Source organism: Bactrocera tryoni, unplaced genomic scaffold (assembly GCF_016617805.1).
Source record: "Bactrocera tryoni isolate S06 unplaced genomic scaffold, CSIRO_BtryS06_freeze2 scaffold_11, whole genome shotgun sequence".
Taxonomy (NCBI): domain Eukaryota; kingdom Metazoa; phylum Arthropoda; class Insecta; order Diptera; family Tephritidae; genus Bactrocera; species Bactrocera tryoni.
The window spans coordinates 547,924-569,920 of NW_024395824.1; the positions used below are offsets into that span (position 1 = coordinate 547,924).

Sequence of the window (21,997 nt, forward strand, 5' to 3'; positions counted from 1 at the left end):
ACATACAGATTTTGTATGCTGTTCCCCAGGGGTCTTCGTTTGCTTCCTCACAGAGTTTTTCAAAACACTTCTTTTTACTACGGCCAATGGCTGATTTTAGAAGCTTCTTCTGACTTTTAAATATTTATCTGAGACTGCTTTCATTTTCTTCCCGTTGATTTCGTTGTAAGCGGCGTCTAGCTGAATGGCAGAGCTTTCTAAGTCCAGCTATTTCTTCATTCCATCAATACGCTGGCTTCCGGTTGTTGTGGTGTACTGTCCTACGCATGGTTGCGTCGCATGCTGTGAACAGTTCTTTTCGCACTGAGGATACCAAGTGCATGGCGTATTCGCCTTGTACATTTGCAGAACTCCAGACCACCTCAAAAAGTTCGGCATCAAAATCGTTTTGTTTCCAGTTTCGTTTTTGGCATGTGCTCCTGCTGCGGCGTTCCGTTCCTCCGGCATAAGAGACTTCAGCAATAATATGCATGTGGTCACTATATGTAAATATGTCCGTCACCGCCCACTTAATGCGCCTGCTAAGAGCGTCGTTGGCGAACATGAGGTCGATTATAGAGCCTTTGTTTCCCTTTTGAAAAGTATTTTGCGTTCCGCTATTGAAGATCGTAAGATTCGTTTGGCCGAGGAGTTCAAGTATCAGACCCCCACGATGGTTCGTGTGCCTACTACCCCAAGCGGTCGACCGCGCATTGAAGTCACCTGCGAATATAATTGGTGATTTGCCTCTGGTTTCTAGAGCAAGTTCCAGGAGGAAGTCTTCAAAATCTTTAATTGTTGCGCTGGGAGTAGCATAGCAGCTAACAAAGTATATGCCTCGTATACTTGCCCATGTGAAAAAATTATGGCCTCCGGAGCGAGACCTAAATGGTTGTCCTTTACATGACCATATTGCAGCCTTGCCAGATATGTCTGTAGTCCAAGCGCTTTCCGAACGCTGAGAGTATTGTTCGCTTAGTAAGGCGACATCAATGCTTTTTCAAATACTGTCTGTTTTAGTAGCTCTTGTGCTGCTGCGTAGTACTCAAAGCCGAGTGTGCTCCTTTGCAAAGCATGCAGCTTGGATTGTTAGTACATCACTTCGCTACATGTCCACCGGGTCCACAACGTGAGACATAGAGACGACCTGTCCACGGGGTTGGAACATTTGTGCGCATGTGCCCCAGATGGAAACACCTGAAGCAGCGGGGAATAGGTGAGTATTCCCGGAGGCGACATACAGACCACCCGATCTTTATTTTGCCTACCTTGAGCGCAGTCTTGGCGTCCTGTGCGCGCAGGCATAAGACAGCTATTTGAGACCGCTTCGGGTCTTTCGCACACTCTTAACGTTTATTTTTCCCAGATTTTCTATTCCACACTCTTTTTGTATGGCTTCGCAAACCTCTTCTGGAGAAGTTATTTCATCCAAATCCTTGCAAATAATCATAACGTTGTGGGTTTTGGGCTGTATCACAGCCATTTCACCGACCACTCCTTCTAAGGCACTTTGGAACGCTTCGGCTCTCTTATCCGCTTGGTTCTTCAGCTCTAATAGCAGGTCTCCTTTCAAGGTTTTTCTTATGTACGTGACGCTTGAGCCCAATTCCTCTAAGCCACTGTCAACTTTTATTTTTCGGAGAATATCTGCGTATGATTCTCCATCCTTTTTCGTGAGTATGATGGCGTCTGGCCTCGATCTAATTTTCTTTTCGAGTGGTCTTCGCTTTTTTACAACGTCCACCCAAGCTTCGCCTGCGCTGGGTCTAACCGTTGTATTGGCTTGCATCAATTTCGCTGCCTCGCTGTAGGTGGGCAGCTCCATTTTATTTGTATTATTCGGCTTTTTAGTGGGAGGTAGAAAGCTTATTGTCTCACGCATCCTTTTCGGGCTATTTACCTCTTTAGCCATTGAAGAAACCTGGGATGCTTTTCCTACCATAATCCTTTTAGGTAGGTTTCCGCCTCTTTCAGCCTTAGCATGTAGCGCCACTATGTTGCTTACTAGGTGGCGCATAGCCTGGTTTATGTGCCTTTGGCCAGCCATCATGTTCTCCAGTTCTTTTATTTTACAACCCAACTGGTTAAAGTTTTGGGTAGTTTCGCTACTTCGCATTTTTTCCGAGAGTTTGCCACCTTCAATTATGCGGTTGGCATTTTCGCATTTTCGCATTTTCTCTTTGATCCAGCACTGGGGGATAGATCACTTTTTCCATTAGGAGGCGTTCTAATAATTCTTGAGTTTCTCAATGAGAAAATAGTTCGAAGCTACTGGCAATAAGTATGTTCAGTCACTGCCCCTAAAACCTTGCTTATATTTTTTGTAGTTGGCAATGCCAAAACCAAAGGGAATACGAAAGAGGAGAAACAAAAAGGAGAACAGCTGAGTGATCAAAACAAAAACGGCAATGCAAAAATATTAGCACGCGTCTTGTTAGGATTGCTGTTTTAAGGGGAAAAATAATATGTTTTGAATAAAAAAACGCAAAATATATGCGGGTAAGTGCAAATGAATTTTAATTAAAAAATACAAATTGTACTTAACTTGCTTTCGAAAAGCGAAAATTGCTAACTATTGGTGTGAAAAACTAGGAATTCCTCACAAAACCCCAGGACCGCACCAAAAACACGTCTCAAAGAGCATCAGAAATCAATATGGCAGCCAAATTGCTGACGTCAAAATTTAAATTATGCAACAACAATTTTTTCATTTATGAACGTTAGCGCACATTCAACGAGCAAAGTTGATTCATTCATAAAACCAATTCTGTATACTTCTCCCCGAGTATGCCTTTGCCTACAAGCGATTTTTGGCAATGACATTTTCGTCGTCCTGACATTGCCGTTACTTTGCTACTATTATAGATTATGAGCGAAGGGCGCAAATGAATTCATAAGAAATCAATACCGACATTTAATATAAAAAAATAGCGGAACAACTGGAGTGTTGACATAAAGGCACAGAGCAGTGTAATATTTAAAGGGAAACGATGAAGTATATGCGTACATTTATAAACTGATCCTTTCTCAAAAATAGTTCTATTGCTAAATATTGGGAATGGTAGAATAGAACTGCAACCAAATACACAGTGCAATGAATAAAACTGGCTCCGTAATCTTTCGATGAATAATAGCACGACGAATGCGTGACAAAAGACGCTTCATAACACCAAGGTAAAACACAGCATTAATCGTTTGGCCAGGTGGGACGAACTCTCGGTGTCCAATACCCTCGGAATCGTAAAAACAAATCAGCATTGTCTTTATTTTTGACTTCTAAAGACGACCGACTTCTGATTGTCACAGAGGCCCTCACGACCTTCTTGGAATCGCTTAAACCACTCATGCACATTACTACGGGATAGGCACTGATCACCATAAACCTTTTTCATCATTTGAAATGTTTCAGTAAACGTTTTCCCAAGTTCAAAACAAAATTTAATATTTGCTCTTTATTCAAAATGCGTTTTACGACCGATGACCAAAAGCTGCTGTCACTTTTTGATCGATAACATCGATTGTAGTTATTCAATTGTCTTAAAATTTTTACGAAATGTCAACAAGAGATCAAAGTTTTTATTTCATATACCCACCAATAGGTGGCGCCACCAGAAATAGTTATATTTAAAAAGTTCTGTTTCTTTTGCGGCAGACCTTGTAGATGGTATTAGTAGTACTACCTATGTATCAGCCACAGTGAAACGTGGACGGGTCGTCTAGTACATAGAATAAAACAAAGCCGCTTTTTTGTCCCTAACTAAAACTACGCAATATATATTTTTTGTACATTTTGGAATTCACTTTTGGTAAAACTTTGTTGTCACATGGTTGTGATTTGATGTTCCAAATTTGTTAAACTTCGTTTCGTCACTAAAAATTACTTTCGAGTGAAACTTGGTACCATGATTTCTTTGCGAACTCCAAACGCTTTATTTTTTACATATAAACGGCTTTATTCCTAGAGTATGCCCATATAACCAGCATATATAAAGTAATACATGATACTAAGTGAGGCTTTGATTACTTTCGAGAATTGAAGTAAGTGGTTTTTCTTTTATTTGTTGTTTTCTTTCTGATCGCTGCACCAACTTCAGCGAATTCCTATTCAAAACGCTGCGGATGGTTAAAACACTTCTATTGGTAGATTTTTACAAGTATATCTTCTAATACGTAATTCCTTTTTTCCGAAAGGTAAATATTTTGTAAAAGTAAATATTTGTTAAAATACAACGGGAATACAAATTATTACTTCTAGAAATATACTTTTGGAGTAAAATTAAAATTTTGAAGCGTTTTCCTACTTTTCAGTAATTGAGTTTTTATCCACAACGCACAAATATGGTCTTCATAATATATAATATATTTGAAGACGTTTTTTAGTTTTTTTTAACTACATATATTCTTTCTTCGATTTTGTTTTTTTTATACATAATTGAAGGCATTTTTCTCAAAAAAAGACAAAATGACCGTTCAGGCTGAACATAAATTGCTACTGACAGCTTAGAACGTCGGCAATAATAAAGGAACTTTTGCAAAGCCTGCTAGAAACTAAATATCCGAATACTTGCAACAAAATTATTATACTCTGTTCAACATGTGCAAGAATAAAAAAAATAAAATTTTATAGAATTGTTTTCTTTCTTATTTTAGAGATGAGGTTACTATATTGGAACCAGAAAGGTATCAAAGCAGACACTTACACAAGCAAGCCATAACAGCTTCAGGTACCGCCAATACCAAAGGGTACCAATAGATGAGAGCAGCTGTTCCAGAAAAAATAATATTTTCAGATTATTAAAACTTTCAGCTTCTAAACTTGTGAAATATATATGTGATGCGGAAATTAAGGAAAAGGTCATACAAGTAAAACCAACAACATTATCCAACGATAATTACCAATTACCTGTTGAAGTAATAGATATTAAAATGACTTCGGAAGACCTTTTGCAACCAGGTCACGTGGTCAAAGAACGATGGAAAGTATGTTATCAGAATAATATATTTTTTTTTAAATTCAATATCCTTTGTATTAGGTTGTGCGAAAAATAGGTGGTGGGGGGTTTGGAGAAATTTATGAAGGGCAAGACTTGATAACTCGCGAACAAGTTGCGCTAAAAGTGGAATCAGCACGTCAGCCAAAACAAGTTCTAAAAATGGAGGTAGCCGTTCTAAAGAAATTGCAAGGCAAAGAGCATGTTTGCCGCTTTATAGGTTGTGGACGAAATGACCGTTTTAATTATGTTGTTATGCAACTGCAAGGAAAAAACCTTGCTGAACTACGTCGAGCACAACCTCGTGGAGCATTTTCGTTGAGTACTACCTTGCGACTTGGACTGCAGATATTAAAAGCTATAGAATCCATACATTCAGTAGGATTTTTACACCGTGATATTAAACCTGTAAGTACACTTAATTTTTTAATTTATCTTGTACGTGTAATTGTTGAATTCAAGATTCACTATAGCACAAACGTAGTTTGTCTGTATTAAATGCATAAGTCTATTTCTTGTTATTACAATAAATTGCTGTTGAAAACATATGTACAAATTTAGCAAAATGTATTTTCGTTTACGACTTAATAAGTCAATTGAAAAGTCGTCGGCCTACCATAGTAAAACACATTTTTGGCAAAATCTATTTTTTTTATTTTTTTGCTTCATAATAAATCTCAGTTTTGGCGATCATTCTTTAGAAGAAACTTTTTTCCCAGCGAGCATTCTTTGATTTCTGAGAATAGGAAATAGTCACTGGGGCCAGATATAGAGAATACGGTGGATGCTCCCAATCATCACCTCGTCGCTGTTTTTAGTAAGCTCGCGTTGCATCCACTTGGTACAGAGCTTTCTCATACTCAAATATTCGTGAATGATATTATGTACACGTTCAGTTGACATTTCTAGAACGCCTGCTGTCTCGAACAACTTAACTTTAAGGTCATCCAAAATTATTTTGTGGACTGTTTTTGATGTTTTCGTCGGCAACAACCAGTTTTGGGAGTCCATTGCGTTCACCGTCTTTAGTGCTCATTTTACCACGTCTAAACTTAGCATACCAATCCTTGGTGTTTGTTTTTCCGAGGGCAGTGTCCGGAAACTCGCCATTAAGCCATTTTGGTTATGATAAATTAAAACGTCAGATTTTGGGCGTTGCTGACTATACCTGACTGCACCAGCTCCAACAACTAAATCAACACTGCTTCCAGTGTTTTTGCAAATCATTGCAATTATTTTTACTAATTTTAATTAAAAATTTACTACTAATTTTAATTACAAATTGTAATTTAGTTTTTAACATGGCGATGTGTCTTGTCTATTTGACATCTACTTTGGTATTGATGAATTTGGCCGCGTTGCCAACTGTACCTGACTATGCTCCAACAACTAAATCAACACCGCTGCCAGTGTTTTTACAAATCATTATCGCAATGCAATCAAAAACGGCTCCTCGGGTCTAAGTAAAAACTCTTCTTTACCAGTTTCTTGTTCATATTTAGAATATTCTTGTTGATTGGGAAATTTTGGCGCCAACATTTAATTTTCAGAAGCACTAGCTTAAATTTTCTTTATTAATGTAAATGTTATATACCCATTGTATTTGTTATGAAATTATAATTATTCCTTAGAATGTTAAGTTTTAAATTTAATAATTTTTTCTGTTAGTAACTATGTGTTCAGTTTGTATGGCAGCTATATGCTATAGTTAACCGATCTGAACAATTTCTTCGGAGATTATATTGTTGCCTTAGAGAATAACATATATCAAGTTTCGTGAATATATCTTGTCAAATGTGAAAGTTGTCCGTACAAGAACTTGATTCCGATCGTTCAGTTTGTATGGCAGCTATATGCTATAGTTAACCGATCTGAACAATTTCTTCGGAGATTACATTGTTGCCTTAGAAAATAACATGTACCAAATTTCGTGAATATATCTTGTCAAACGTGAAAGTTTTCCATACAAGAACTTGTTTCCGATCGTTCAGTTTGTATGGCAGCTATATGCTATAGTTAACCGATCTGAAAAATTTCTTCGGAGATTATATTGTTGCCTTAGAAAAACACATATGCCAAATTTCGTGAATATATCTTGTCAAATGTGAAAGTTTTCCATACAAGCATTTGATTCCGATCGTTCAGTTTGTATGGCAGCTATATGTTATAGTGGCCCGATATCGGCCGTTCCGATAAATGAGCAGCTTCTTGAAGAGAAAAAGACGTTTGCAAAATTTCAAAAAGATATCTTAAAAACTGAGAGACTAGTTCGTATATATACAGACAGACATACAGACGGACATGGCTAAATCGACTCAGCTCGACATACTGATCATTTATATATATACTGTATTGGGTCCGACGATTCCTTCTGGGTGTTACAAACTTCGTGACAAACTTAATATACCCTGTTCAGGGTATAAAAAGTTCGAGTTCGTAGATAGGCGTAATCAGACCACTGCCACGCCTACAAATTGCCATTGACCGAAAACTTATATAGTGCCTTATCTAAGCACTAAATTAAGATATAAAACTGATATTTGGTATAGGGTATAGCAGTAGCCAGGGGCACCTGTGGGAAAAAACAATTTAGACCCCGGCACCTATAGTTAACTTTTGATCAAAATGACGGTCAATGTGTGATATATACACATGTAACTGAAATAATCCGTCTCTTACAATGGTATGTCTATATATCAAAGACGGATTGAATCGGACCTGTCTTCCATATAAGCGGGAGATGAGTGGGGGAAATGTAGAATTTCCGATACTTTCTTGTATATATATACACATCCCTCATGTGAACAAAACTGTTATACTCTGCATCAACATGTTGCAAGAGTATGAAAACAATAAAGAAAGTAATGGGATATAGTCAAACCTCAATAATAAATTATCTCTCGAATTGAAGTGGTGTTAATGTCGATTCAAACAACTAATTAACGTTGGATAAAGATGGTAAAAGATTTAACTATCAAATAATGTACATGCATGAGTTTTACCTAAAAATTTGTAACTACCAAAATAAAATGGATATTGTCAATTAAATTTTCGTTAAAAGTTGCAACAAACCAATCCAATGCAAAAAAGCGGGAAAATGTTTAATTATGAAATTGCCCTTGGGAAAAATGAAAAACTATCACAAATTAAGGGGTCAGAGGGTAGTCAGAGGCACGAAAAAATGAGAATTTTCAGTACTTTTTTTTTTTTGCTATTAAATCGTGTTACTTTAAAAAAGTAGTAATATGGCATTATTATAGAATGTGTTGACTTGAAGTCACGTATATTAAAAAAAAAATAAAAATTTAGTTTCCAAAGTTATAGGTTTTTGTGTTGACCCAGTTCCTAAAAAAGGTACTTGCGGTGGCAACCATAAGTCCTTGGGGATTTATCTAAAATCAATCGGACAAAAAAGATTAGTTTTATAAATAGATAAGACGAAGTGCCCGAGCACTCTTTTTTATTTGTCGAATAACTCAAAAACTAATTATCGGATCATCGTGAAATTTTCAGAGAATATTTTTAAGATATTACACTTAACGAAAATGTAAAAAAACAATATTTTTTTGAAAATTCTGACTACCCCTAACCTCTGAATTGAAATTAATCTAAAAAAGTCTAACTCACCAAAATAAAACGAAGGATATCACAGGTTACATCCATTTCAGTGTGTTTTTTTCCCAAAAACAATACTTGAAATTTAATTTTTTGTTTTCAATATTTCATAATTTATTGGTTCTGATTGGTAAAGCCTAACAATAAGTATTCAAATCTTAAATCTGTTTAAAACTAAAGAAGCTCAAGAATGAGGTTGAACACGCAAAGTCCAAACACAATTAAAAGTGGAAAAAATCGGAACCACAAATCTGTGATAAACGATACACATTTATAAAATATATGTATGTACCACTAATACATTTGGGGTACTCACAACGTGCCATAAAGCATCGTAAAATCATAAAATCATAAATTTTTATACTAGTTTAAAAAATTTGTTGTTGCATTGCATACTGAAATAAGTTTACGCAAATACAACTCTGAACGCTATGTTTTCGGATCGTTATAACTTATAACTTTATGAGGCTATGTGAAACCCCTAATTGTTAGCGTTTCTTGTAGATATAAACTTATATCTAATATATTTAGGTGATACAAAAACCGTTAGTTGAAGAAAACGGTTATACTCTTTAGCAACATGTTGCAAGAGTATAAGAAATAATAAACAAGAAACGTAATTACCAAAGCGTTCAAGCTACAAAATAATTACAGCAAACCAGAAGTGGGTTGCATATTTGCTGATACCCTGCTGATATGTAGACAAAAATTTAGTGTTGCCAATTTTGTGCCTAAATTTTAACCGCAACCGTGATGGTAAAAAGAGGCATATTTAAGGCAATTTATGATTGCCAAAAATCGAAATTGCTAGCAATATGAGTAACGGAACTGCGCATTGCTAAAGTTTAGTAATTTATGTCTAAATATATTTCATGCCATGTGATATCACACCGTTAAACTTTTTCCTGTGGGGATATGTAAATTATGATATTGTCTATGCGGTCAATTCCTCTTCAATTCAGGCCTTGGAGCAAAACATCGTGCATGTCGTTCCCCAGTTACGAGTCGAAATTCTCGAACAAGTCATCGAAAATTGGACTCAAGGGAGGAATCATCTGAGACGTAGTCCCAGCTAACATTCGAAAGAGATAGTCTTCATAAATTAATGCCAACGAGTGTTCTTCTTCTTCTTAATTGGCGTAGAAACCGCTTAAGCGATTATAGCCGAGTTAACAACAGCGCGCCAGTCGTTTCTTCTTTTCGCTACGTGGCGCCAATTGGATATTCCAAGCGAAGCCAGGTCCTTCTCCACTTGGTCCTTCCAACGGAGGTCTTCCTCTTCCTATGCTTTCCCCGGCGGGTACTGCGTCGAATACTTTCAGAGCTGGAGTGATTTCGTCCATGCGGACGACATGACCTAGCCTGCATACCCGCTGTCTTTTAATTCGCTGAACTATGTCGATGTCGTCGTACATCTCATACAGCTCATCGTTTCATCGAATGCGATATTCGCCGTGGCTAACGCGCAAAGGACCATAAATCTTTCGCAGAACTTTTCTCTCGAAAACTCGCAACGTCGACTCATCCGTTGTTGACATCGTACAAGACTCTGCACCATACAGCAGGACGGGAATTATGAGTGACTTATAGAGTTTGGTTTTTGTTTGTCGAGAGAGGACTTTGCTTCTCAATTGCCTACTCAGTCCGAAGTAGCACCTGTTGGCAAGAGTTATCCTGCGTTAGATTTCTAGGCTGACATTGTTGGTGGTGTTTACGCTGGTTCCAAGATAGACGAAATTATCTACGACTTCAAAGTTATGACTGTCAACAGTGACGTGAGTGCCAAGTCGCGAGTGCGACGACTATTTGTTTGATGACAGGAGATATTTCGTCTTGCCCTCGTTCACTACCAGACCCATTTTCTGTGCTTCCTTGTCCAGCCTGGAGAAAGCAGAACTAACGGCGCAGGTGTTGAGGCCGATGATATCAATATCATCGGCATACGCCAGCAGCTGTACACTCTTATAGAAGATGGTACCCTCTCTATTTAGTTCTGCGGCTCGAACTATTTTCTCCAAAAGCAGGTTGAAAAAGTCGCACGATAGGGAGTCGCCTTGTCTTAAACCTCGTTTGGTATCGAACGGCTCGGAGAGGTTCTTCCCGATCCTGACGGAGCTTTTGGTGTTACTCAACGTCAGTTTACACAGCCGTATTAGTTTTGCGGGGATACCAAATTCAGACATCGCGGCATAAAGGCAGCTCCTTTTCGTGCTATCGAAAGCAGCTTTGAAATCGACGAAGAGGTGGTGTGTGTCGATTCTCCTTTCACGGGTCTTTTCCAAGATTTGGCGCATGGTGAATATCTGGTCGGTTGTTGATTTGCCAGGTCTAAAGCCACACTGATAAGGTCCAATCAGTTTGTTGACGGTGGGCTTTAATCTTTCACACAATACGCTCGACAGAACCTTATATGCGATGTTGAGGAGGCTAATCCACGATAGTTGGCGCAGATTGTGGGGTCTCCTTTTTATGGATTGGGCATAGCACACTTAAATTCCAATCGTTGGGCATGCTTTCGTCCGACCATATTTACAAAGAAGCTGATGCATGCACCTTATCAGTTCTTCGCCGCCGTGTTTGAATAGCTCGGCCGGCAATCCGTCGGCCCCTGCCGCTTTGTTGTTCTTCAGGCGGGCAATTGCTATTCGAACTTCTTCATGGTCGGGCAATGGAACGTCTGCTCCATCGTCATCGATTGGGGAATCGGGTTCTCCATCTCCTGGTGTTGTGCGTTCACTGCCATTCAGCAGGCTGGAGAAGTGTTCCCTCCATAATTTAAGTATGCTCTGGGCATCAGTGACTAGATCACCTTTGGGGTTCTACAAGAGTACGCTCCGGTCTTGAAACCTTCCGTAAGCCGCCGCATTTTTTCGTAGAATTTTCGAGCATTACCTGTCGGCCAGCTTATCAAGCTCTTCGTACTCACGCATTTCAGCCTCTTTCTTCTTCTGTCTACAAATGCGTCTCGCTTCCCTCTTCAACTCTCGGTATCTATCCCATCCCGCACGTGTAGTGGTCGATCGTAACGTTGCGAGGTAGGCAGCCTGTTTTCTCTCCGCTGCGACACGGCACTCCTCGTCGTACCAGCTATTCTTTTGCACTTTCCGAAAACCAATGGTTTCGGTTGCAGCTGTACGTAAGGAGTTTGAAATTCCGTCCCACAGTTCCCTTATACCAAGTTGTTGACGAGTGCTCTCAGAGAGCAGGAGTGCAAGCCGAGTAGAAAATCGTTCGGCTGTCTGTTGTGATTGCAGCTTCTCGACGTCGAACCTTCCTTGTGTTTGGTGGCGCGCGTTTTTTGCTGCACAGAGGCGGGTGCGAATCTTAGCTGCAACAAGATAGTGGTCCGAGTCGATGTTAGGACCTCGGAGCGCACGCACATCTAAAACACTGGAGACGTGTCTTCCGTCTATCACAACATGATCGATCTGGTTGGTAGTTTTTCGATCCGGAGACAGCCACGTAGCTTGATGAATCTTCTTATGCTGGAATCTAGTACTACAGATAACCATATTTCGGGCCCCGGCGAAGTCAATCAGCCTCAACACATTAGGGGATGTTTCGTCGTGGAGGCTGAATTTACCGACCGTAGTGCCAAAGACACCTTCTTTGCCCACCCTGGCGTTAAAGTCGCCAAGCACGATTTTGACATCGTGGCGGGGGCAGCCTTCATAAGTGCGCTCCAAGCACTCATAAAAGGCATCTTTGGTCACATCGTCCTTCTCTTCCGTCGGGGCGTGGGCGCAGATCAGCGATATGTTGAAGAACCTCGCTTTGATGCAGACTGTGGCTAGACGTTCATTCACCGCAGTGAATGATAGTACTCGGCGACGGAGTCTCTCTCCCACCACGAATCCTACACCAAACTTGCGCTCCTTTATATGGCCACTGTGGTAAATGCCACAAGGACCTACTCGTCTCTGTCCTTGTCTCGTCCATCGCATTTCTTGGACGGCGGTGATGTCAGTCTTTGTTTTTACGAGGACATCAACCAGCTGGGCAGCGGCACCTTCCCAATTAAGGGACCGGACATTCCAGGTGCATGCCCTCAATTCGTAGTCCTTATTTCGTTTGCCATGGTCGTCATTAAAAGGGGGGTCTCTCATCCGAGGCTGGTTATAGCTCTTCACTGGGGGTGTTTTTTTACGTGGCGGGTCCCAAACCCAGCGCACAACCCTTGTAGGGAATGTTTCGCCTTCACACTTAGCTCGCCTTCGAACGGATGTTCTTAGGCTACGTGATAATAATCATTTCACAATAAATATGAAGTCTCCGTGTTTTTTATTTAAAAAAGTAGGGAACCTTCAAAGGGGTCACCCTTTAGAAGACATTCCTTCAAATGGTGACAAATTGGCTGCCGCAAGCCACCTTATTGCTCAAAATCTTTATGTAGTATTTTAGTAAAATATTTGTTTTGTTTATAGCTGAATTATTTTACAAATATTCCCAAGTAGCCTTCCAATATTAACAAGGGTACCTTCGAGATGGAAATCACTACAGCAGTGTTGCAAATTTGGCAAAGTATCATGTTCTACTGGAATTTTCGCAACACTTGAAACAATAACACGTTCCGTCGGATCCCCACATGCAATGTACATTGCTAACAATCTGCCATATACATTCCCATTGAGGTTGGCAATGTTCTTGTGTGAGCATTTGATATTATGAAATAATCATTCTCGAAATGGCGTCGGATAGGTAGCTTCAAGCTGATATGACGGATGTTTGAGCTCTTGAACCGTTAAAATTTTTATGAGGATGATAAAATTTATATGCAAAATGAAAAGAAAAGAAATATAGTTTTTTCTACAAATGTACTTTTTGGAAAAAAATGATATCCAATGTGTTTGATCGCTGTAAGTCGGCGCGGGCGGAACGCTTTCGATGTGTATATAAACGAATGTGATGAATCTTGTTGACTTGCAAGTGTGGTGAGTTGTGTTGTGTACGAGTGTGGTTTCGTCAACTATCTTCTTCTTAGTGGTTGAGTGTGATGTTATTCTTAGGTGTGGTGTATTGTGGTGTGAAATGCAAGGGTGCGCCAGTTTTTTCCGGGTAAAGTGGGGGAGGCTTTACCCATTTAAACACACACTAATAAAAAAATTCTTTGTAATCCAAAACAATTTTTGTTTTATTTCAAAAAGCTTTTGTAGCGCTCTCATTGAAAAACCCATACGTCCTGTCAAGTATTGAGATTATTGCCTTAAAGTTTAATGTGTTTTACTTCATTCACCGACTTGCCGTTCTTCCGTTGTGACAGCGTAGTTGCTATTGTTCTAATTTCACAAATATTGCAGTTTCAATGTAATTGAAAACTCAACACCACTTCTACCGTGCATGTTTGCGCAAATTGGATTAATTTCGTACAATCGAGTTAGCTCTCTTAAACGGTTGTCATTCTCGTCTGTTTCTCCTCAATGAAGTTGCATGAGACGCAAGCGTCGATATCGAATTGCTGTATCATATACCTGCCATACAAACTGAACGATTGGAGTCGAGTGCTTGAATGGAAAGCACTCGTCTCATTTGATGAGATATATTCAGAACTTGCCATGGGTAATTGCCTAAAGTAATGGTGTAATCTGGGAAGAATTATTGAAAAAAACCTCAATTCTTTGAATATTTTGGTAAAATAACCAAACTAAAAAATATCACATATCATATATTTGTATAATACATTATATAAAACTACCTTGCATATTTACGTATAAAAGCGCACAACTTGAGAAAAGTTTTCCTAATTGTAACTAAAATGAATTTTTACAACTGGCATCATCACCATTAACAGTTTTATCACATTTACATACATTGGTGTGAACAAGATAGGAACAACAATATGGTATTGTGAAGTTTTAAAATGTGCTGTTTTCTTATTAAATAAAATTGTTTTTAGATACAAGTATAACTTATATAATTTTTTCTTAACAGTGATTAGAATTTCCCACCATACAAAGGTAAATTAAAACAAATATTAATGCGAAACTCTAAAACCTGCAAAATATTTTTACCTCTTTTTGTTCACACAACTGTACAATTCCGATATGAAGAAAATTTCCGCTCTTTAATTTGTCCACAATGTCAGTATCGCCGCAACCATTGTGTGGTGAACATCAAGTTTCGGAGGAATGTCATTGATTTTTTCGCAACTTTTTATGCCCTTCTTACCGTAAACTGATATTCCCCTCATCTAGCCCTCGGTCGCATTTTACGGGCTAAACATTTGCCCATCCCTGTAATAAATAATATTTTTTATTTGTGAAGTTATAGTAAACTTTGGTTCCCCGTTTTTCTTGTTTTATTTGAACTGAACAATGTTAAAAATTTGAAATTAGAGCCTCTTTACAATGTTTTGTTAGAGTTCGCTTTGTTTGAGAATGCTGTGGTTTCTCGTTTACCTCTGTAACATTTTGTGATATATTGGTCAAAATATGAAAAACAGTGTAAATAAAGCTGTCTATAATAAACTAATCTTAGCCGTCGCCTTAAAGGATCACCTAATCGGTCGGAAATGATTTTTCAGCAGCAGGTTCGTCAAAATTAAAAATTTTCACCAGACAAAAGATCCTTCTACATCTTTGTTCAAACCCTAAATTTGTAAGAAAACACTAAGAAGCAGATTAGGTATAGCTTGATAGAAAGAATCACGTTGTTATTTAGCTGTATTTAGGGTATACATGTGGACATATTTATATATAGTGGGTATATGATTAATTTGTCGGACTTATTGCCTTCGACGACTTCATAATACATTTCTTTTTACAATGAGCATCATTATGAATGGTCTGTCGTTCAGTTTAATTTTTCCGTACTGGTGCAACGTTTTGAGGAAATTGGAAATTGTATTATATTGTGAATTGTCTATCTGCAATTCAGTTTCCCATAATTAAACCGATATTTATCTCCCATAAATTTTCTCATTCCAGTGGCAATCTACTATGCTGCACAATCACCTTTACAGTACCAATATTGTGTTCAAAATATGAAGTACTGCTAATACAATTTTTTGAAAGAATTCAGATTTTGAAACATACTCTCAATAACACTATTCTTGAAGGTTAAAAAAGTATTTTTTTTTTCAAATTTTAGCATTCGAGTGTTATTATTACTTTTATTTTGAGTTTAAAAAAATAATAAAACTAGAAACTTGGCGTAATTTTCCGAATTCCTTCATTAAACAGTGTGCGAATTTTTCGTTGTCAAAGCTATTTGGTTTTGGTTTAACATACAACGGTTAACATAAGCACTAGGGGTATAACTTTTTTGCAACATAATATTTACATGGCCGTACATGATGAGCAATGGTGAAAAAATATTAACTGCGTTTTTACTTTTTTGTTTTCTTTCAACGCACCAACGCTATTGAATTTTTTTTATTTTGATAAAAAAAAAAAAAAAATTGCAAAAAACGCGTTTAAAGTTTTCAAATCCCTTAAGCCTCAATGTAAAAATTTGCACTAATTTGTGGATATCTCAGAAACCATGCATGATATAGATATAACATTTTGATACGATATAAAACACTATAAAATCTATGTTTCGGCATCATTAACTCAAAAAAGTTTTTTTTTTGATTATTTTGCAGCAAATATTATTTATTATTATTTATATATGTATAAGAAAAATATAGTTTTTGTTAATTCATTTTCTTTTTTTTTAATTACACATATATTTTATTTAGAGTTAGAAGCAATAAACTTAAGATTTAAACTGCGCTTAGATTTACATTTCGGATAAATGTCTTGTATCAATTTGATGGCTCGTTCTGCGCATATATTCGAGCGCTGTTGGTTTGCAATAAATGAGTCTTACTTCACTCAGTGTTTTAAAAAACATTCGTGCTCTGCTTTAAAAGGCTTTACCGATGTTTCTAATTTTGTGAAGTCATTTACATGAAAACGGTGGTCGGAAAACCATACGTCATACCAAGCGCCGCATATCAATTGACATATAGGCAACAGTTTTGTTCGGTGTTTAGCAATGAGTATGACTGTCAAAATGCAGAGTATAGCCCTTGAGTTCCAACGGGCGTTGCTTAGCGATAGTAGAGTCTTAAATTTTATATAAGGAAAGATTTTATTTTTTTCATAATATTTGAACGCTTATCCCAGCTCATACAGATACTGCATGTCATCGCGCCATTTGATGCATCTTACTTTCAATTTTTCCTTGCCTTGAGCGAAACTTTGTTTTAGAGGATCAAAATTATTGATCATTTCTGAAAATATATCGTACGGAATATTTGGCGATATTGATTTTCCATCCAGTGACTCATCCATTACATGTCTTAAAATCAGATCTAAAATATGATGTTGACAGCCGACATATTGCGGTGAATGTAAACCTTTTGTTGAAAAGTATTTTTGGAGTGAGATAACAACTCCATTTTTATGTCCTGTATTGACGGTTGTTGTATCACACACAATCATTTTGATGGAGCCCCACAGTTGAAAATTATTGAGAACTTCCTTGATGCCTTCAAATATGGTTGAACTTCTTCCATTATCAAGATCCAAGACCGCCAATCTTACTTCTCTGAACTCATTTTTTAGCACCACGGCCTGTATTTCTCTTTTACCGAATTTATTCCCATCAAAATGAAGACACCAAATATTATTCTTGAGTGAAGTCTTATAATCTTTTTCCAAACGTTCTGCTGCTTTTTTTTACTGCTTTTAAAATTCCTGGTTGTATTGATGTTGTTATATTAACTCCTGATTTCGCCAATTCTTTGCATATTTTAGCAGCATTTTTGGTGGTCACATTGGAAGTTGTTACTATTTTCACTGCTGCTTTTTTTGAACAATTCGCTTGTTTAAGCCTTGAAGGTACTTCAAATTCTTCATAATTCGGGACGCAGCAATCATCGTTCCCGTCGCTTGATGATATTGAAGATATTGATGAGTTTAATATACTATTATTTTAGACGGAGGTATTTTCTTTCATTTTAAAAGCTATGGATGGGTGAAGCTTTACATCCTTAGTAGTTGTGTACCCAACTTCTCCGTTCGTTCTTATTTGGAGTTCATATAGCTCTTTATCTTCAGTACCAAGCCACATACCGTTTTTATTCTTTACATCAAATAATTTGTTGAATGAGATTACCATGTTTGTACCACTGCGTTTTTTAACGATTTCTGGTATGTTTCTATGAGTTTTTGCATTTTACGTTCAAGGGATACTTTTGCTATGATTGGAAAATTAAGTTTTGACCACAAATCAATCAGTTCTTTTCCAATAATCTTGCACCTCTTCACTTTGCTTTTTTCAATTTTTGCCAATGCATTGTATCTTCCAATTATAGCGGCCTGCTTCGGAATTTTGGACAATTCGGTTAAACATTTTTCAATGTTTAGTATTTCACGTCTTTTCGTTGTACTTTTTTTAAAAGCAACTAAATTATTTGTCCACATTTTTGAATTTTTAAGAACATCTTTTTCACTCTTTTTAAAAGACATTATGTTTTTGATGTTAAATAGTTATTTGTCCACATTCAATAGCTTTCGCGATACTGGCTAAACCAAGACTGGCAAAGAGTAGCAATATAAAGACAATGTTACAGTTAGTCGACGCTTATCGCATATTTACGTTATATATGAGGATGAGAAGCAACGACAGTGAATACAAAAGCAATTGAATTACTGGGAAAATATTACAGTTAGTCGACGCATATCGTAAAGTTTTGTTGTGTGGATTTGCGTTCTTTTACGTATTTGATAATATTCGGTGATGTTTTTTTTCTATTTATGGGTGTATTATTTTTTTCACAAAACGTAGAAATATTTCTTCTATTTGTGCGTTTTCTTATCGGAATATTGCTCCCAATAAAGAAAACAAAAAAAAAAAAACGTTTTTTGTGTTAATGATGCCGAAACGTAGATTTTATAGTGTTTTATATCGTATCAAAGTTTTATATCAATATCATGCATGGTTTCTGAGATATCCACAAAATAGTGCAAATTTTTACATTGGGGCTTATGCGATTTGAAAATTTTAAACGCGTTTTTGCAAATTTTTTTTTTTATCAAAATAAAAAAAAAAATCAATTGCGTTGGTGGGGGAACTTTTTGAAGGAAAACAAAAAAGTAAAAATGCAGTTAATATTTTTTCACCATTGCTCATCATGTATGGCCATGTAAATTTTTATTTTTGAAAAATTGTTAAAAGTTATACCCCTAATAAGCACTGGTAAAGATATATTTTAATATAATGTCATTTTTTAAAAAAATGTGTGAAGTTGTAATAATATGATATATTGTTCTATTACCATTTAATTTTGTACTTAGAAATGGCTTTTCCTTGATGTAAATTTTAAATTTCCCATAATATATAACGTTTAAATGCGATAGAATTTCTTTATTTTATTCGTGTTATTAGTTTAATTTCTGCATATAAATTAGTAACGGTATTTTCAGAGCAACTTTTCTATTGGACGTTTACCCTACAATTGCCGTCGGGTATATATGTTGGATTTTGGGCTTGCTCGTCAGTATACGACAGGTACAGGAGAGGTCCGTTGTCCCCGTGCTGCGGCTGGATTTCGGGGCACTGTACGATATGCATCTATAAATGCGCATCGAAATCGTGAAATGGGACGTCATGATGATTTGTGGTCCTTATTTTACATGTTAGTTGAGTTCGTGAACGGCCAATTACCGTGGCGTAAGATTAAAGATAAGGAGCAAGTAGGCTTTACGAAAGAGAAGTATGATCACCGCATTTTACTAAAGCACTTGCCTTCCGATTTAAAACAATTTTTGGAACATATACAATCGCTCGCTTACGCCGATCGCCCCGATTATGCGGTAGGTATTTGCAATAATCAAACTTTCTTAATTTTTATATTAAAGTAATGTATTGCTAATTTGTATCAATTTACTCTATTAAATATATTTTAAAAAGTTGCAATATGAATATATGAGAAATTACTACAAAATATACGACTGAATTTTGATAATCTATTGAAAAAAATACTATTATTGAATCGTTGGCCATCAATTTTATTTTATGTATTTCGTTTTCTCTCTTTTAGTGAAGATGGTAATTTTAAATAATTAATTTTCGTTTAACAGATGTTGATCGGGTTATTCGAGCGCTGTATGAAACGTCGAGGAGTAAAAGATTCTGATCCCTATGATTGGGAAAAGATAGATACTGTTAATGCAACTACTAGTCAAACAACAAATACTGTTCAAATACTGGGTAAAAACGAATATGCACATGGAAATACTACGCAGATGACAGTTGCTGCGTCAAATGTTAGCGGGACAGAATATGTAAGAAATTTGTTTTGTGTTGAAGTGTATATGCAATATTTTCAATAATTTTTAGCCACGTCACCGTAATGATATGGACACAGCATTACTTGCTTCAACAGACCCCATAAATGGAAAGGAAAAAGTATTAAAGATTCAAATTTTTCTTTTATTGTTTTCTGAAGACTAATATTTTGGGTTTTATATTAGGTTGACAAAAATTGCAACGCACCCTTACCACAGATCGACGGTCTTTTGTTGAATATGAGCTCCTGCAATCAGAACACTTTTCAGAAGACAAATCCAGGGCAAACAGCAAATTTAACAGGTTCTGCAAATGCCCATTGCGTTAAAACAGTTGACCAAACTCATGATCAGAAAACACAACCAAAGTTACCATCTCAACCACACTTGAATGCACCCCAAATAACTTTATTTTTGCCGTCAGCAGCACCAAATTTGTCTAATTCCACTGGTGTAATAAAACCATCTACAGTTACGGGCTCCAATCGTTCAGATTGTGCTGGTTCGGTTACAGGCTCCACACCTCCATTGAACAGTCACAAACACCATCCAAAGCAGCAATTTATTCACGGACATTCACACGTTCAAGCTAGATCAAATTCACCTTCCGCGCAAACTGTACGCAAAAATTATTCATCTCCTATACAGGTACGTTAAGTCTATGTCAATCGCTATGTGTCTATGTCTATGTCTCTTTGTATACTTAAATCTTTAAAATTACGCAACGGATTTTGATGCGGTTTTTTTAATAGAGTGACTGAAGAGGAAGTTTTATATGTATAATAACATCCATTAAATAGTGGAGAAATACTGTTATTTTTAAAGTTTCTAATGTGATGTCGTAAATAATTACATTTTTCCGCTTACATTGCAAACGTAGGCTGAACCCTACACCCTGATTTATTAAAAGAGTGTACTAAGTATTGTATATATACATATATAAGTACCCATTGATAAGGTATACAGAAACTCCGCGATGATACATGTCGATCGCTTATAGATCCAACAATAAAATTTTTTAGCATTTACTTTTTCGACAAATAGTGGCTTCTTTTCGAAGCGATTTTAACAAATACAGTATAAATCCTTGTCCATTTAAATACCTTAAATACATTATAGATTAAATATGGATCTATATGGTCCTTTAAGAATATAATTTAAATTAACATTTTCGAAGATAGTACAGATTTAAAAATTGAGGGACATAGCGTTTGCGGCGGTACTGGCCTATAAATAGCGCGTCGGAAGCCGCTCTCTAACGAGGAATATTAAAACGAAAACGATGAAGTATATGCGTACAATTTCAAACTGATCCTTCCTAAAAAATAATACAATTGCTAAGTATTTGGAATAGGAGAATAGAACTGTTACCAAATACGCAGTGCAGTGGTTTATAACTAGCTCAGTAATCATCGTCTTTACACGCTTGAGAACCGGTTCATCACGTGCAGTTCACTAGAATGACGTCGATTGGACTTCATTATGAAATGATGGAACCATATTAAAGAGCACTCAAATACTCCTCATAATCAGCAATTGTTTGTTTTTGTTAGGTTATGAACTTGCGAGGCACCCACTTTGCACATAGCTTTCGCTTCTTTAGGGCGTCATTGTCCTCGGTGGTCATTTTGCCTCTTTCCAACTTAGCAAATCTCTTCTCAACGGTGGATTTCCGTAGTGCAGAGCCAAAATTCAACAGCATTTTCTCCCAAAAAGCAATGCTTTACCAATACACGAAATGCTTTAGTATGTGCGATGCTGTTACCCCTATCACCTGATATTGCTAATTCCCTATATATTATCGTTGGTCTTGTAGTTCGCATAGTTATTTATATGACGATGTACTGATTGTTATATTGAATTTAGAAAGAAGTTACAAATAAGTAATGAATGGCTCAGAAAATAAAATATCAATATGTATTTTGATATTCACAACACAAAACTGTATGAGAAAAGTTGTTGAAATCAAAGGAAAGTAAAATATTATATCGGCATTATGAGGGACATGTGAATTTAAAGTAATTTGTACTCAATCAAATCGTAACAAATTAAAGGCTCTCATCTAATCCTATTATTACTGTCCGATATATACTCATGTTAGTTGACTGTCGACGCGGATAGACGTGCGTGCGCATC

General features: G+C 36.9%; 1 protein-coding gene across 3 annotated transcripts; it reads left to right on the forward strand.

The window, feature by feature from the left end:
* Window positions 1-4,629: 4,629 nt before the first annotated feature.
* LOC120779595 (tau-tubulin kinase homolog Asator-like) lies at window positions 4,630-21,023 on the forward strand. 3 transcript variants are annotated; one of them, XM_040111938.1, is made up of 7 exons: window positions 4,630-4,722; window positions 4,787-4,959; window positions 5,013-5,378; window positions 18,998-19,387; window positions 19,655-19,858; window positions 19,914-19,982; window positions 20,048-21,023. In XM_040111938.1, the coding sequence occupies exons 2-7, from the start codon at window positions 4,906-4,908 to the stop codon at window positions 20,516-20,518; spliced, it is 1,554 nt and encodes a 517-aa protein (XP_039967872.1). In that variant the 5' UTR covers window positions 4,630-4,722; window positions 4,787-4,905; the 3' UTR covers window positions 20,519-21,023. The 3 variants fall into 3 exon arrangements, with proteins under 3 accessions (XP_039967872.1, XP_039967873.1, XP_039967874.1); XM_040111939.1 differs by having other exon boundaries at window positions 4,630-4,703; window positions 4,770-4,959; XM_040111940.1 differs by having other exon boundaries at window positions 4,630-4,703.
* Window positions 21,024-21,997: the final 974 nt, after the last annotated feature.

Bases quoted from the DNA above. Each gene is read 5' to 3' on its own strand.
- LOC120779595 (XM_040111938.1), top strand. From the start codon at position 4,906: ATGACTTCGGAAGACCTTTTGCAACCAGGTCACGTGGTCAAAGAACGA. The intron at 4,960-5,012 runs GTATGTTATCAG...CCTTTGTATTAG, and splicing joins TGGTCAAAGAACGATGGAAA to GTTGTGCGAAAAATAGGTGG. The intron at 19,983-20,047 runs GTATTAAAGATT...GTTTTATATTAG, and splicing joins CCATAAATGGAAAGGAAAAA to GTTGACAAAAATTGCAACGC.